General features: G+C 40.0%; 1 protein-coding gene across 6 annotated transcripts in view; it reads left to right on the top strand.

Annotated features, from left to right (window-relative positions):
• The window catches only part of Dmtn (transmembrane and coiled-coil domain 2 protein Dmtn), a 198,103-nt gene that overhangs the window by 175,582 nt on the left and 8,564 nt on the right, over nucleotides 1-13,957 (top strand). For all 6 annotated transcript variants that reach the window (XM_019043766.2, XM_019043765.2, XM_019043770.2 and 3 more), the window contains 4 exons: nucleotides 9,697-9,856; nucleotides 11,875-12,103; nucleotides 12,736-12,780; nucleotides 13,316-13,401. In XM_019043766.2, the coding sequence (XP_018899311.1) occupies nucleotides 9,697-9,856; nucleotides 11,875-12,103; nucleotides 12,736-12,780; nucleotides 13,316-13,401 (520 nt within the window). The remainder of the gene's footprint in view (nucleotides 1-9,696; nucleotides 9,857-11,874; nucleotides 12,104-12,735; nucleotides 12,781-13,315; nucleotides 13,402-13,957) is intronic.

Genomic DNA, 13,957 nt, shown 5'->3' on the forward strand with positions numbered 1-13,957 from the left:
ATTAAGTGAGGTTACTTCCAACACTCAACTGCCATCAACTTACATTTTTCTTTTCCCGCGTTTTTTTTTTTTACGGTTTTTCATGATTGGTTCCATCTTTTTCCTATTGCCAATTTTTCCTCATTCAGGCAATAACCTCCAAGTTTTTTTTCTCCTGTTTCTTTTCAATGTGTATAAATATGTTTATTATTAATTTCCATTTTCATTTCATCCTTTTTCTTCTGATTTATTTTTTTTAATTTAGAAGAAAAAGAAGAAGCAAAAAAAGAAAAGACAAAAGGAGGAAAGAAGAAGAGCAAAGTTGTAGGAAATATAGGAAGAAAAGCAGGACAGAAATGGCAAAAGAAGAATCAACAATTTAATCGAAAAAAAAGCAAAGTATTTAAAAAATAAAAAAAGATCTTCTTTAAAATTAGTTTGAAAACAAATGTAAAACCTAAAAAATAATTTCGTATGAAGATTAAAACAAAATTTTAGTTTAAAGTTTACTAAATAAAATTACAATTTTTGAAAACATTTGTTATATTTATTCTCTCAAAGAAATAATTAGACCCGATTCAAAGACAAAACAGAAAATTAAATGAAAATAAATAAATAAAAAAAAAAAAAAAAAAAAAAAAAAAAAAAAAAAAAAAAAAAAAAAAAAAAAACATGTGAAAGTGAAAAGTGTACAGGAAAAATAAGGGGCTGCGAAGCAGCCCCATAAGCCCCTAGTAAACATTAAAATTTGCAATTTTAGTCAGAAAGTTCACGTCCGACCTCTCTCATTGACCCGATCTACCAGTTGTGGCGACTATCTTTTTTATTTCCTTGTGACGGTCATTCTTACCAGAGCTTTCGTTTAAGCTTTTCTCAGGAGAGCTTTCATTTTTTGATTTCCGTGATATTCCACATTTTGTCGGTGCAGTGGAGTGCGTGGCAGCGCGGAGCGGGATCTCAATGGGGAAGGTCGAGGTGAGATGTGAGAGTTGAGATTAACGCTCACTGCCACAGCCGTCAGACTCATTCATCATGGTTAATATATACCGCTCCAAGTTGCCACGTTTTTGAGAAGACGCAGAGCTGCGTGGATAGAAGCTGCTCTTTCGGAACTATCCCTGCCAAATCCGCAGTGCATTCCACTCTGGAATCTATTTTGCTATCTGAAAATCTGCACTGGAAAAAAAACACATTGGATCTAGAGTCCAGACTTTTGAAAACATTGACAAGAAACGATACTCTTGATTCAATTGGATTTTTACTTGAATCAAAACGAAATTCGCTCAAATTAAGATGCTTGCTTCTTGATTTAAGCTAGATTTTAATTGAATCAAGAGTATTTTTTCTTGTTGGTGTTTTTAAGAGTCTGGACTCTAGATCCAATGTGTTTTTTTTTTCCAGTGTGAGTGAGTTCAATGAGGACTGAAATGGGTCAGTTGCGCTGGTCACGGAGTCGAGTTTTGATGCTCGATTTTTGTTGATCAGCTTCAAATAATGAGATCTGTCCAAACAGCAACCATCTACGTTGGGTATTAACTGAGATATCGCACTTTGAAAAAGTAGGTTTTTGACATCATCCACCGCGATAGTGACACCCTTGGTTTCTTCCACCGTGCTTTCATCCGAGTTTCACGTTGAGTAACCAGTGCTACAATAAGTATTTCTCTCCTACTGATGAAAACAAGGCGGAAGAAACCAAGGGTGTCACTATCGCTGTGGATGCTGACCATCCACCGACATGAACCGACTTTTTCAAGGTGAGATATCTCGGTTAATATCAAACGTAGATGGTTGCTGTTTGGACAGATCTTATTATTTTTAGCTGATCCACCAGAATCAAGCACCAGTCCACGATTCTAGGACTAGCGCAACTGACCCATACTCTCCCTATGTAGATACTGTATTCCTAATCTCAACCCCAGACCCTGGTAAAAATTGGCAGTAGAATCTGTGTTCCAAAATACCATAGACCCACAGCCAGCTGTAAGATTTCCAATAGCTTCTATAGCCGGCAACACAATTTCTTATAGCCTTTTATAGCCGATGGCGACTAAGCAACAGCCTGGCACTAAAGTGTATGCTAAACGTTACTAATTACGGATGCGAGGACTTAGTGAGTTTTTGGACTACCGCTCTCTTTTTGGGCCGTAGTATCTTGATTTATTTTGCGAGGAAAGCTCCGTACTTTTGAAGGATGCCTGCCATTCCTAACATGTTGGAGCGCCTACAATTTCGTATGATACTGTGCAATACCTCTGGTGTGAATTAGTTACTTCAAGCGCCGTGATACGCTGAGGCGCTGCGCGGCGCGGCGGGCGGACAGCCAGCGCGAAACGCGCATTGGCGCCTTCAAACCTAACAGGGATACTTCACGCATTGCGCAATGCGTGAAGTATCCCTGTTAGGTTTGTAGGCCCCAGTGCGCCGCCGCTCCGCTTTGTGTTAGGCTCTAATATTTAATCTCGTGGAGTCAGCGTTTTTCAACTCATGACTTTGAAATGTTTGCAAACTCTGTATGGATTATTCTCATTTTAATTGATGAAAAGAAAATATGTAGTAAAGGAAAATAAAATGTGCGTTTTGTAAATATTAAGGTGATTCCGCACAAACTTAAGGATTTACAAAGCACTTGAATTTCTACACAATTTCTTATAGCCGATGGCGAAAAAGCAACAGCCAGGCGATAAAGTGTAAAGCCCGGCGATAGGAACTATAGCCCGGCTGTATAATTTTTTATCGCTTCGTGTAGCCCAGCCGTATGATTTTTTCCACTTTCTACAGCCAGCTATATGATTTTCTATCGCCTTCTTCAGTCGGCTATAAGAACTCCTATGGTATTTTGAAACGCAGCTCTTCTCGCCAATTTTTACCAGGGGAAGTATTCTCGAGGACACACGAAGTCGCTCACCTAAACTCTGGTGGTAGACATAGACTACTTCACTTCCGGAACTTCACCACTCTACGTTTTCGGAATTTTTTCGGGGCCTGAGAACGGTACGGTTTCGTCTGCTTGTGTTCGTTTGCCTCGAGATTGGATAAGATGTTCCAAGGTGGCGACCGTGTTCCCGAGTGCCTTCTCAAGTGGCTCCCCTTCCGAACTTGGTCTTGGGCTGGGAAAATAAACACCTGCTCCGCAGTGCGTGGCGTGCTTCGCGATATATCGATTTATCTGTCATTTAAACCTATGGAAAAGGATCGATTAACAGGGTGGTCGCAGCGAACACATCAGTAATCGATTCTTTACCACGGATTCAAATGGGGAAATATCGATAATCGATCATTCACGCCACACCACTGTAGCTCCAGTCGGGTGACTTCCGGACTCTCGAGTGGAGAATAGGGGGCATCGGCGCACCCGTACCGCTCCAAGGAGGGAAATACAGGGGATTTTGCCCCCACTTAAACATTGCGTCTGGATTTTTACTCTCTCGCTACCCTAGGGTAGAGGAAGTATCTTACTTTTTGGATGCCTTCATATTTTCCTGATTTCCGGAGAAAAATTCCCCGATGAAAATCACCGGTTTCTTCAAATTTTCAAAATTCCTTGAAAAAAGTTCGAAGAGCTTTGTTCTGTAGTTTTATAAAAGTTCCTTTTTCATTGGCAAATTTGGAAAATTTGGCAACGCCTGCAGGTTCATACGGCGTTTTTCCTTAGCACGGCAGCAGTGAAAAGGCTATGAAAATCCACGGTTTTAAGTTATGGTGGCGTTACGCACCAGCGCTGGCTTCTTCGTCCTCGCGAAATTTTGCGCAAGGATTCGGCATTGCGTCAACGAGGCCGCACCCACGGACTGAGGGTCGCTCGCCTTTTCCAGCGAAGTTTCAGCCTCAGTCTCCCACACTCCCACCCATACACGATGCAATGGCGATTCTTGAAAAATAATGAAATCAGGAATTAGCAGGCATAAATCAGGATTTCCCAAAATGAAACAAAAAACTAGACACCCTGTTCTTCCGATGTTTCAGGTAATTTTGTTCGCAATTTCACCTAAAGTTCCCAAAAATTGCATGGAAAAATATTCCCAAAATTCCCTAGAAATAAGCATTGTATCGGTGGAAATTTAGCTACTCCTGAATGTTCATACGGCAGAATTCCGTCCCCGAATGAAAGTTACTGCTTCGCTGTTTCACGGTGGGAGGACGTCGCAACGAATAGGAATTGCCGAGTTCGTATGAGTACAGATTGCAACCTTTCCGCAATCTACGTCTGACAAACTCTTATTTCTCGTAAAATCCCTGTTTAACTCTCCCCTTCGATGATGTTCAGGTTCAAGGCTTTGAATTTCCGCTCTTCAAATGGGGAGAAATATAATACTGACCAGTCGTACTGCCGTGCTAAGGAAAAACGCCGTATGAACCTCCGAGAGTTGCCGAATTTCCTCCGATGAATCGTTTATTTTTGAGAAGAGCTATGAATTCTTTCCCGTGAAATTTGCAGGTAGTTTAGATTCAATTACGGAAAAATTCTCCGGAAAATTGAACGGTAAAAATTCACGAGTTTCCCGGAAGATTCGTATTTAGTCAAAGGAAATTTGATAACTGACAAAGGTCCATACGACGTTTTTCCTTTGCGCGGCAGCGCACGGCTAGGCCGTGAAAAGCATCGCTTTCGCAATAGGGGTTGCCTCTCGCCATCGCGCTTTCGGCGTAATAGCGCATCCGTATTTCAGCACGGGCCTGAAACAGCAGGAATTTATATGGACAATACGGCCGTGCTGTAAGGAAGAACGCCGTATGAACATTCGAGAGTTGCCAAATTTCCCCCGATAAAACATGTTTTTATGACGACATTTATGCACAGTTTTCTTTGAAATTTTAAGATATTTTTTATTAAATTGCGTCCGAAATCGTCTGAAAATTTCAGAGAAAACATATGCACAATTTTCCCTTTAATTTCGGTTTTTATCGCACTGGAAAAAAACACATTGGATCTAGAGTCCAAACTCTTGAAAACATCGACAAGAAAAAATACTCTTGATTCAATCAGATTTAAGCTTAAATCAAGAACCAAGCCTCTTAATTTGAGCGTATTTCCTTTTGATTTGAGCTTAAATCTGATTGAACCAAGAGTCCTTTTTCTTGTCAGTGTTTTCAAGAGTCTGGACTCTAGATCCAATGTGTTTTTTTTTTCCAGTGCGAGGGTTTGACAACGTCTGAAGGCTCACACGCCGTTCTTCCTAAGCACGGCAGAATAGACCTCATATTTGGAAGTAGTTAGGCCTTTGCGCCGTAAGGGCAAATGAGCGTATAAGCGTCGCGTCGTCGCGTCGGGCGAACCGTACGAGGCGTAAAAGCCTCAATTAAGGAGCGTTTACCTTTCTCAAGGTGCGAGCGGGCCACTGATCCCGCTTAATTCACAAAGGGAGAGAACTCATTTCACAAGGCACCCCTTCAACTTTTATCTCCACTCAAGTGCCCCGCGATTCCGTATCGGGTGGCGCGGAACCGCCTATCGCGTTAAACTCCCCATTTCTCACCCCCTTCCCCTCGACCCCCCTCCCACCCTGGGGTCCTCGGGAAAAGCTCCAAGTCCCCCCCCCCCCCGCCCGACACATCGGCGGGCGACCTTGGGGAGTGGAACGCGGCGGCGTTGTCGAATTGAACTGCATTTTGCAGAAAGGAACAATTGAATCAGTGAGTTCGAAAACACACCATCTCGGGTTTTTTTCGATTTTCACTTTTTTACTGTTTAGTAACACTTATGGATAGAAGCATCTGCACGCAAAAGGAAATTTCGAAATTGCAATCGGAAGTGCTCAAAACAGCGACGGAAAAGGGGGAAATCTAAGTATTTCATTGGAAATACCAATTTTTAGTCATTCCAAGGAAAACGGGTGACCATCCGATTTTGCGGTTTCCTTTTCTCGGTTCAGTATACCTTGTGTTAACAAGTTATATAAATATTCAAGCGTTATTCAGGTTGAAAAATATAAATTTTTCAGGGCAGATTATGAAAAATCAGTACGTGAAAGTCTGTAAGAACGAAAACACACCAACTCGGAAATTTTTAAACGCTTAATTCTCTGTCATCAAACATGGTGTATCGATTTAAACTTGGTGCTTTACAAAGTCTCTAAGTACTTGTCCTTTGGCACCAAAAAGGTTTTTCTTAAACTAACCTCTTCGCCCGCTGAGCAGTTTTAGGTGTTTCCTGATTAATTTTTTTTCCGCGTTGGTGTGTTTTCGAACTCACTAATTCATTTATGGACGACCCCTTACAAAATCGCAATCTGAGGTACGCATTTATCTTCTTCAGCCATCGTACGTAGTCTGCAGGGAAAATATGAGTTTTATGCGGTGACTGAGCGGCATCTCCGGAGTTGGCAGCAGACGTATCAATCGAAAAAGCTCGGGAAACGTGAGAAAACGCGGTTTCTCGGAGTCGCGAACATGGGTCTCCGCCCCCTCCCATGATTATTTTTGACGCCCCGCCATAAAACACTCGTAAATTGCGTAAGGAAACCCGGGGTGCCGCGCGCGGAAAAATCCTCAGCGCTGACTCACGACTCGCTCCGTCTCATAACCAAGAATTTCATGGTTTCAGAGCAGGAACACGTGTACCCGAAGCTCGTATGAGTACACACGAAGAAAGCTTGTTTACATCGCAGTTTTTAAAAAATTTCCACCCATTTTTCGAGGAAACCAAAACGCTCGGACTTCTTGACCCTTGCTGTGATGCCGTTAATCTTACACTGGAAAGAAAAGTCGCTTGGATCTTGAGTCCAGACTCTGAATAACTTTGACGAGAAATAATACTCTTGATTCAATTCAATTTTTCCTTGAGTCGAAGAGCCGAGCCTCTGATTTAGGCGGATTTCCTTTCGATTCAAGCAAAAAGTCCGATCGAATCAAGAGTATTTTTTCTTGTCAATGTTTTTAAGAGTCTGGACTCTAGATTTAATCGAAATATCGTCGATAAGTGTAGCTATTTTCTTAGAACTGGAAAAGAAGGTGGACGGAAGTCACATCGGAAATTGCCCCTTTCCCAACACAGAGAGAAATCTTAATCCAAAAGTTTGGTTAATTTTGTTAACTTGTCAATTTAGTTGACTTGGTGTCCGTTGTGAACACCCTTTTTACCATATATGTTTAAGTGGCAGATCAATCGACATATGGCAAAGCACTGCACTAGAGTCCCTTTCTACTGAAAGTTCAGACAATGTGAATCCATTTCTGATTGGTTCCCGTATTTTAGGCCTCCACAGTGTCACAAACGGGAATAAAGATTACATTTTCACCAATTGCAAATATTATAATCTGGATATAATGGACCGAGGAGCTACGGGTTCGACAAGGAACAAACTAAATGAGAGACGGAATGGAGAAAGAAATTTGAGCATGAGCCGATCAAAGATTACGAGAAACGTTCAATTTGTGTGATCTTTATTCCCGTTTGTGACTCCATGAGTAAGTGTTGTCTCAACTCTCAGTTTGAAGGGACTCTAGGTTATCCGAAGTGCACAGATGGCACCGCGAAGCGACTCCGGTTCGTACGTCACGGTAAAAAGCTCGCCGGGTTGAGAACTCGGAGCCGCCGGGTCACTGGCCGGGAACGAGCTAGAGCGGGGGAGAGGAGCGCGAGGGTTGCCCCTCTGTGTATGGAGTATGGTGTATGGCACCCGATACAATTTGTTGAGCACATGTATTTACTTTCGTTTACGGCTTATCGCGGCCGAGGCGTAGCCGCTATCCGGCGACAAGGTCCCCGACTCCCCGCCTCGACACAAACCACTCGAAAACCACCATCTGACCCCCATTCAACACACGCTCACCTTTGCTGCCAACTCGAGGCGAATTCTCGTATCTTACTGTCATGCTTAGGCCCGAATATATCACCTCTGGTTGGATTAAGCCTTTTTTCGAAGCAAAATTGAGGAGCTTGGAAGACGAGGCGCATAAGTGCAATTTTTTTTCAGAAATTCAGAAATTCAGAAATTTATGATTCCAAGTAAGCCTAGTCTTAATGCATACTCTGTGAAAAATTCGAGCCAACTCCAGGCGGATTCTCGTATCTTACTGTCATGCTGAGGGCTGGATCTATCACCTCTGGTTGGATTTAGCCTCTTGTCAAAGCAAAATTGAGGCACTTGGAAGACGAAGCGCATAAGTGCAGTTTTTTCAGAAATTCAGTTATTAATTACTCCAAGTAAAACTAGTCTTAATGCATATTCTGTGAAAAATTCGCTCTCAAATTCCAATTTTTAAGCATCTAAAAGTCAGTTTGAACTCCCTTTCTGCCATTAGGATTCATGTAATTTCGAAACTTCTAACACATATTTCTCGAAATAGCAAAAACTTCACTTATGCGCCTTGTCCTCCAAGCCCCTCATTATTTTCTCCCTTAGCCCTTAAGAACCACCCGTTTCGACCAATAATCTCCCTCCATTTTCCTTTTGTCTTTAATGTCTATTGCTTTGTCTATCAATTTCAAAAAATAGCCCGCCGGTGGGAAATTTTGGCACTAACAAATTAACAATAAGAGTCTTGACTTCCGGTTAAAGAGCAGGATGTCGATCGAATCGACACTGGGATTTTTCAATTAGGTTTCCTTCGCATCGGTGTGGATCGAGCCGCTGGCATATCATTTGTTGATCGAATCGTGTCGATGGATTCACGTTTTTACCTTTCGATGGATTCATGTTCATCCAATCTTTGCCATCCAAAAGTTCGCCCAAGCTTCAAACCTAGCTACTGACACTGAGTCAGGCCTCCGGGCGAACATTAGGAAGATAAAAACGCCTTCAAACAGAGTCGATACTTCAAGGATGACACGCACCTCGCACTGAAGTGGTGAGTTCGCAACCCACACCGCGCCGACTAAAGGGAAACGTGCACCCCCACCCCTCCCCCAGTTATAATTAAGTGCGAGCGAAGGAAAGTCTTCCTCCTTTATGATTTCCCGTTCTTCATTTCCGTCTACCAATTTTCCTCATCTAGTTTTCGGATCAATTTTCTGGAGGAATCGAGAAATTTCAGATAGGTCTCCTCGAGTTTTGAACTTGGGTCTACACTCTACACCCACTCGAGTCCCGAACAACCGTAGCTAAGCATAATTACCTACCGTAACAAATGTTGTCACCAGCTCGGTGTTGGTCTGCAAGCGGAAAGTCGCGATTTGTCAAGTCGCCAGCTTATCGCTGAACGGAGCTGTTGTTCCCCTGTCGTGCTTAATTTTGTTCATCCGCGGTGAAATAAATCACCGTTTATCTACTCTAATGTGCTTTTTGAAAGGTCACGATTTTTTACAGATAGGAGGCTTATTTTCTCCGGTGTAGTGACTCGAGAGATGGAAAGTGAAATTTCAAAGAGACCAAATGGGTTTCAAGAAGTCTCAGTTTTTAATATTTTTCAAAATAAAGAATGTGAAACCTTACGGAAAAGTTTCAGATGATATTTTTGCTGATGCGACAGTTTATGCTAATTACAAATTGTAGTTATTATGGCTAAAAAGCCGAATAAGCAGGGCGCATTTTTTTTTTTTTTTTTTTTTTTTTTTTTTTTTTTTTTTTTTTAAATGAAAGGGGGAAAAAACTAATCGACGGAAAGAAGGCAAGAGGTGGGGGTGGAAAAATTTCAAACTCGAGGTATCGCTATTGTTAGGCGTTTCGCGCGCAGACTTGTTAAAATTTCTTAAAATTTTCCATCTGAAAGTGACAACTTTAATTGTACTAGCTAAGTTTTATCCAGTAATTATTTTTCCTTATTTGTTTGTTGCAGGAGTTCTACTACCCTTCTTCCACCCTTCTATCAAATGGTGGCTCCGCGGAGCTAGTAGAGGATTCAGATGGAAGTAAAATAAGGACGGCCATAGAACAAGTCCAGTCTAAAATTGCCAAATACAAGGAGCTACTCCGAAATGAACAGACTGCTCGAGATGGTGAGTGTATCTTGGTGTCGCATATTTTCAGAATTTTTCACTGAAAAAAAATTCTCGGCGTTTTACCACGGTCCGTTGGTACCTTTCACTACCATCTTACCATCTCACTTTTTTTATAAATTATTGGTAATTTTACCAAGATAGACTGGTAAGCTTACCTTAAAACCGGTATTTTTACTGTTTTTTTTTTTTTTTTTTTCAGGTAAGAATACCACTTTTATTGGTAATCGATTCCCGGTAACTTTGCCATTTTATCTCGGTAGTTCTACCACAGTCGATAAAAAATATTGGCGTTTTTACCAAGGTCCAGTAAAATTACCAATTCCATAAATGGTAATTTTACCAAGAAAAAACTGGGATCAAATAGAACCCTGAATTCTTGGTAATTTTACCCTTTTCTTAGTAAATACACCGAGATTTTCTTTTCAGTGCTCACATGATTTTTTTATACATCATCGAGGGTTAATGTTATTCCTGAAAACTGTGTTTACAGAATGTGTGAAAAAATCAGTCAAGTCCTTGAGTTTGCAGGAATTTCAGTAGTTATCAGTTTTTTTTTTTTACTTCAGTAACCAATTGAAGCGCTGGATTCAGAAAGGGTATTTCTTGACTGCAGTGTCTCAAAATCTCCATATGTTTCATCCATTATAATTTACGCAAACGCAAGTAATTTTTTGCAACTTTTACCGAATATTATTCAAGACTTTACGGTGCTGAAAACGTAAGATTTCAGAAAATTCACCCAATAGTTTCCTCTCTAATTTAAAAATTTGGCCTGCAGATTCTGAATCATCACAACCAAGAAATGTCCTTTCCGCACCCAACGCCTCAATTTGTAAGCTCAGCTAAATGTTCTAAGATTCTGAAAGGTGCTGTCTACTAATCCTGCTTCGATAGTGCATATCGACGGTGTAAGTCGGCAATCACTTAACTCGTTTGCGGTGTCCGAAAATCTCCGCCTCTGTGTTATTTTTTTAAAGGAGAACAAATCGATATCATTCCTTCGAGTTTTTGCAGAATTTTCTCCGCACAGAGAAGAGAAATCACGGCAGTTTTAAAGAATTGCCGCTGAGTAGTTTTCCGTTCAAAAAAAAAAGTATGACAGGAAGTCTACGACGTCGCAAACCGAGTTATGTGATTGCCGACTTACACCGTTGATATGCTATAAGATTTTTCAAAATTTCCGAGTAATTGGAAGAAAGTGTCCAGATGTATACTTGAAACTGACTACAAGTACCTACTTGATTGTGAACTTGCAGCTAAAAGAAGCAAAAATTGTACTTGAAAATCTTTGTGTACCCTTGAATTTTTGTTTTCAAATCTTGCATCAACCATGCTCTTGCAAAAAAAAGAAGAAAAAAACTCAACTAGAGTGGCATCTCAATTCTTTGTTTATCACACACAGTTTACTCATTAAACTGGTAGAATGTATTATGAATGGATTCTAAAGGAATTTCAGTATTTTTACACAGAAGGGAGCACTAAGCCAGAAGTATCTATGAAGCATAATATCAGCTTTGAGACACTTGTCCCTTGAACTTGGCATCAGTTTGTGCCAGGGCTGTTATTTTAATTGTACACACTCGAGATATTGCATATCTGTGGAGTTGTGAGTCATGGTAGCTGTTAACCTTGAGTAAAGCTCGTTTGCATCCTGTCTCCCAGCTGTAATTTTTAAGCTCATTCAATTATGTATGCATTATGAGGTTTCTGGATAAAAGAAGTTTAGATTTTGGAGAGATTTTAATGCTTTGCAGTATTGCCATCCAAAGTAAGAATACGAACTCAATACTGGGCATTTTAATTTTTCCCCTGTCAAATTTTCTAAAACAAGACTCCCAACAAATAATAATCATTCGCCATTTTTCAGGCAGACTTTGTCATTTTACTCAAAGCTCATGCTAAGAAAAGGATCCACAGAATGCATCGGGTGTTTTTAGGGTGAAGTATTTTGTTGTAGAAAAAATTGCAAAATCTGTTACCTAAGTTTATTAAATAATTTCCTTGTTTTGTTTCAGATAATGTAAATGAATATTTAAAATTAGCTCAAAGTGCAGAGAAGCACCAACTGTCACGGCTCAAAGGTGTTTTCGAGAAGAAAAATCAGAAGTCGGCGCAAAGTATACTTAACCTGCAAAGGAAGTTAGAAAGTTACGATAAGCGTTTACGAGATCTCCAACTCCATGGCCTGCACAGTCATCATCGGCAGCCACGCGAGGTTCTTCGTGATATGGGGCAAGGCCTCAAGTAAGTAGCACCAGAAAGTAATGTTACTTAAGATTTTTTTTTTCAAGATTACTCTATTTACTAGCTGCATTCTTATACTTTTACTATTCAAAAAAGGCATCTCTTATAATATTATCTATGAATATATGCCGAACACTTTTTAGCTCTGCCATCAATAAAAAATATTGTCCTCTGAATCATTTTGATGGAATTCCATTCCCATTTCCATAGGAAAGCACAGTATATTGAATATCCACGATGAAACTACCAGACCTTGTATCTCGTTTGTGGTGTTTAAAAATCTTCGCTCCCATTTTATTTTATTTTTTATTTATTTTTTTTTTTTGAAGGCAAACAAATCAATGTCATTCCTTGAAGTTTTCACAGAATTTTCCGCATTTAGAGAAAAAAATCACAGAAGTTTTCAAGAATTGACGTTAAGTAGTTTTCCATTTAAAAAATAAAGTATGACAGGAAATCTGCAACGTCGAAAATGGATATACTTGGTCTGCCAGTATCACCGGCGATATTCCTCAGATGAGTTGTAACTTCGGTAGTAAATTTTAAGGTATTTTTGTTAAATTGCTTCGTGAAATGTTGTTTATGTTTGATTTTTACTTAATTTGTCTCTGATTATCTGCTTCTCTTTTTAGGAATGTGGGTGGCAATATTAGGGATGGAATCAGTGGTCTGTCAGGGTAAGTAAACATAATAATTTTCACCAGAATCTTGGACGCTCTTTGATTGATTTAGAGACACAGCTTTTAGAATTTGTTGCCCTTGATTGGTCTTCTCATTTACAGTTTCCATGGTTCGATTCCCATTATGACTGAACAAGGAATTATCTTAATATATATGATAATGTATTTTAATAATAATAATTTTGACAAAGAATATTGATTGAAGTGACCTGAAAGAAAAGCATACATGCATCAGTGAGTGTCGATCTGAGGTATTTCTCCACATGGTGGTAAAATGCAGTCATTAATCATCATCCACTCTTTAAAGTCATCATAACTGTACATTTCATTTTTTTTCAAGACGACATCACCATGGCAATAAAGACAACTGTGATTTTTTCCCACCATGTGTGGAACAACAGGTGAAATTGCATGGATTTGCAAGCAGAGGTGCAGTCCATTTCACACCTTGAAAAATTTGGTTGCATGTGTTTTAATAAAAATGCATCATTGATTAATATGTTTTATAATGTTTCTTCTCTTTTCTCTGCAGGTCTGTCATGTCCAAACCAAGGGAATTTGCACATTATTTAATTAGGAATAAATTTGGTAGTGCTGACAACATAAATTCACTGTCCAGTAAGTACCGCATTCTAATCTAATTTAATGTAAGAACCAAGCTGGGAAAAGGACGTACTTCTAATCATGCTCTCTCTTCCGTATTATTTGCTCTTTACCCAACTTGTTGATTGGGAATCATATCCTTCAACTGATTAGTATCGTGCAAAAACTGATTTTCCAGTTTTGAGTTCTGCTGGATTGATAATACTTTTCAGAATTAGACGCAACCATGAAAGTGGTGCTAATTCTTGTTTCAGGGTTTTCCTCATCAGGTTATCTAAACTCTTGAAAAGTATCGTTAACATAAAAAAGCTCAAGACTGGGAAGATGGATACTTACAGTTAGTTTTTGCCTGACTTAATTCAATAGGCCTGTTGCAAACTTTTGCCAGAACAAGAATAAGAGTTGTTACTCATAGGAAGTGTCTCAAAAACCACGATGAGCTCATCGGCAAAGGCTGAAATGCACTCCTTACTTCACAATTTGCGCAAGAAATTTGCGTTTTTGCGAGCTTCCCGCTTCAAAAACGATACCATGGCACAGGTGAACATTTTGTTAGAGGGGTCATTCCATC

The sequence above is a fragment of the Bemisia tabaci genome, chromosome 7, assembly GCF_918797505.1.
Source record: "Bemisia tabaci chromosome 7, PGI_BMITA_v3".
NCBI lineage: Eukaryota > Metazoa > Arthropoda > Insecta > Hemiptera > Aleyrodidae > Bemisia > Bemisia tabaci.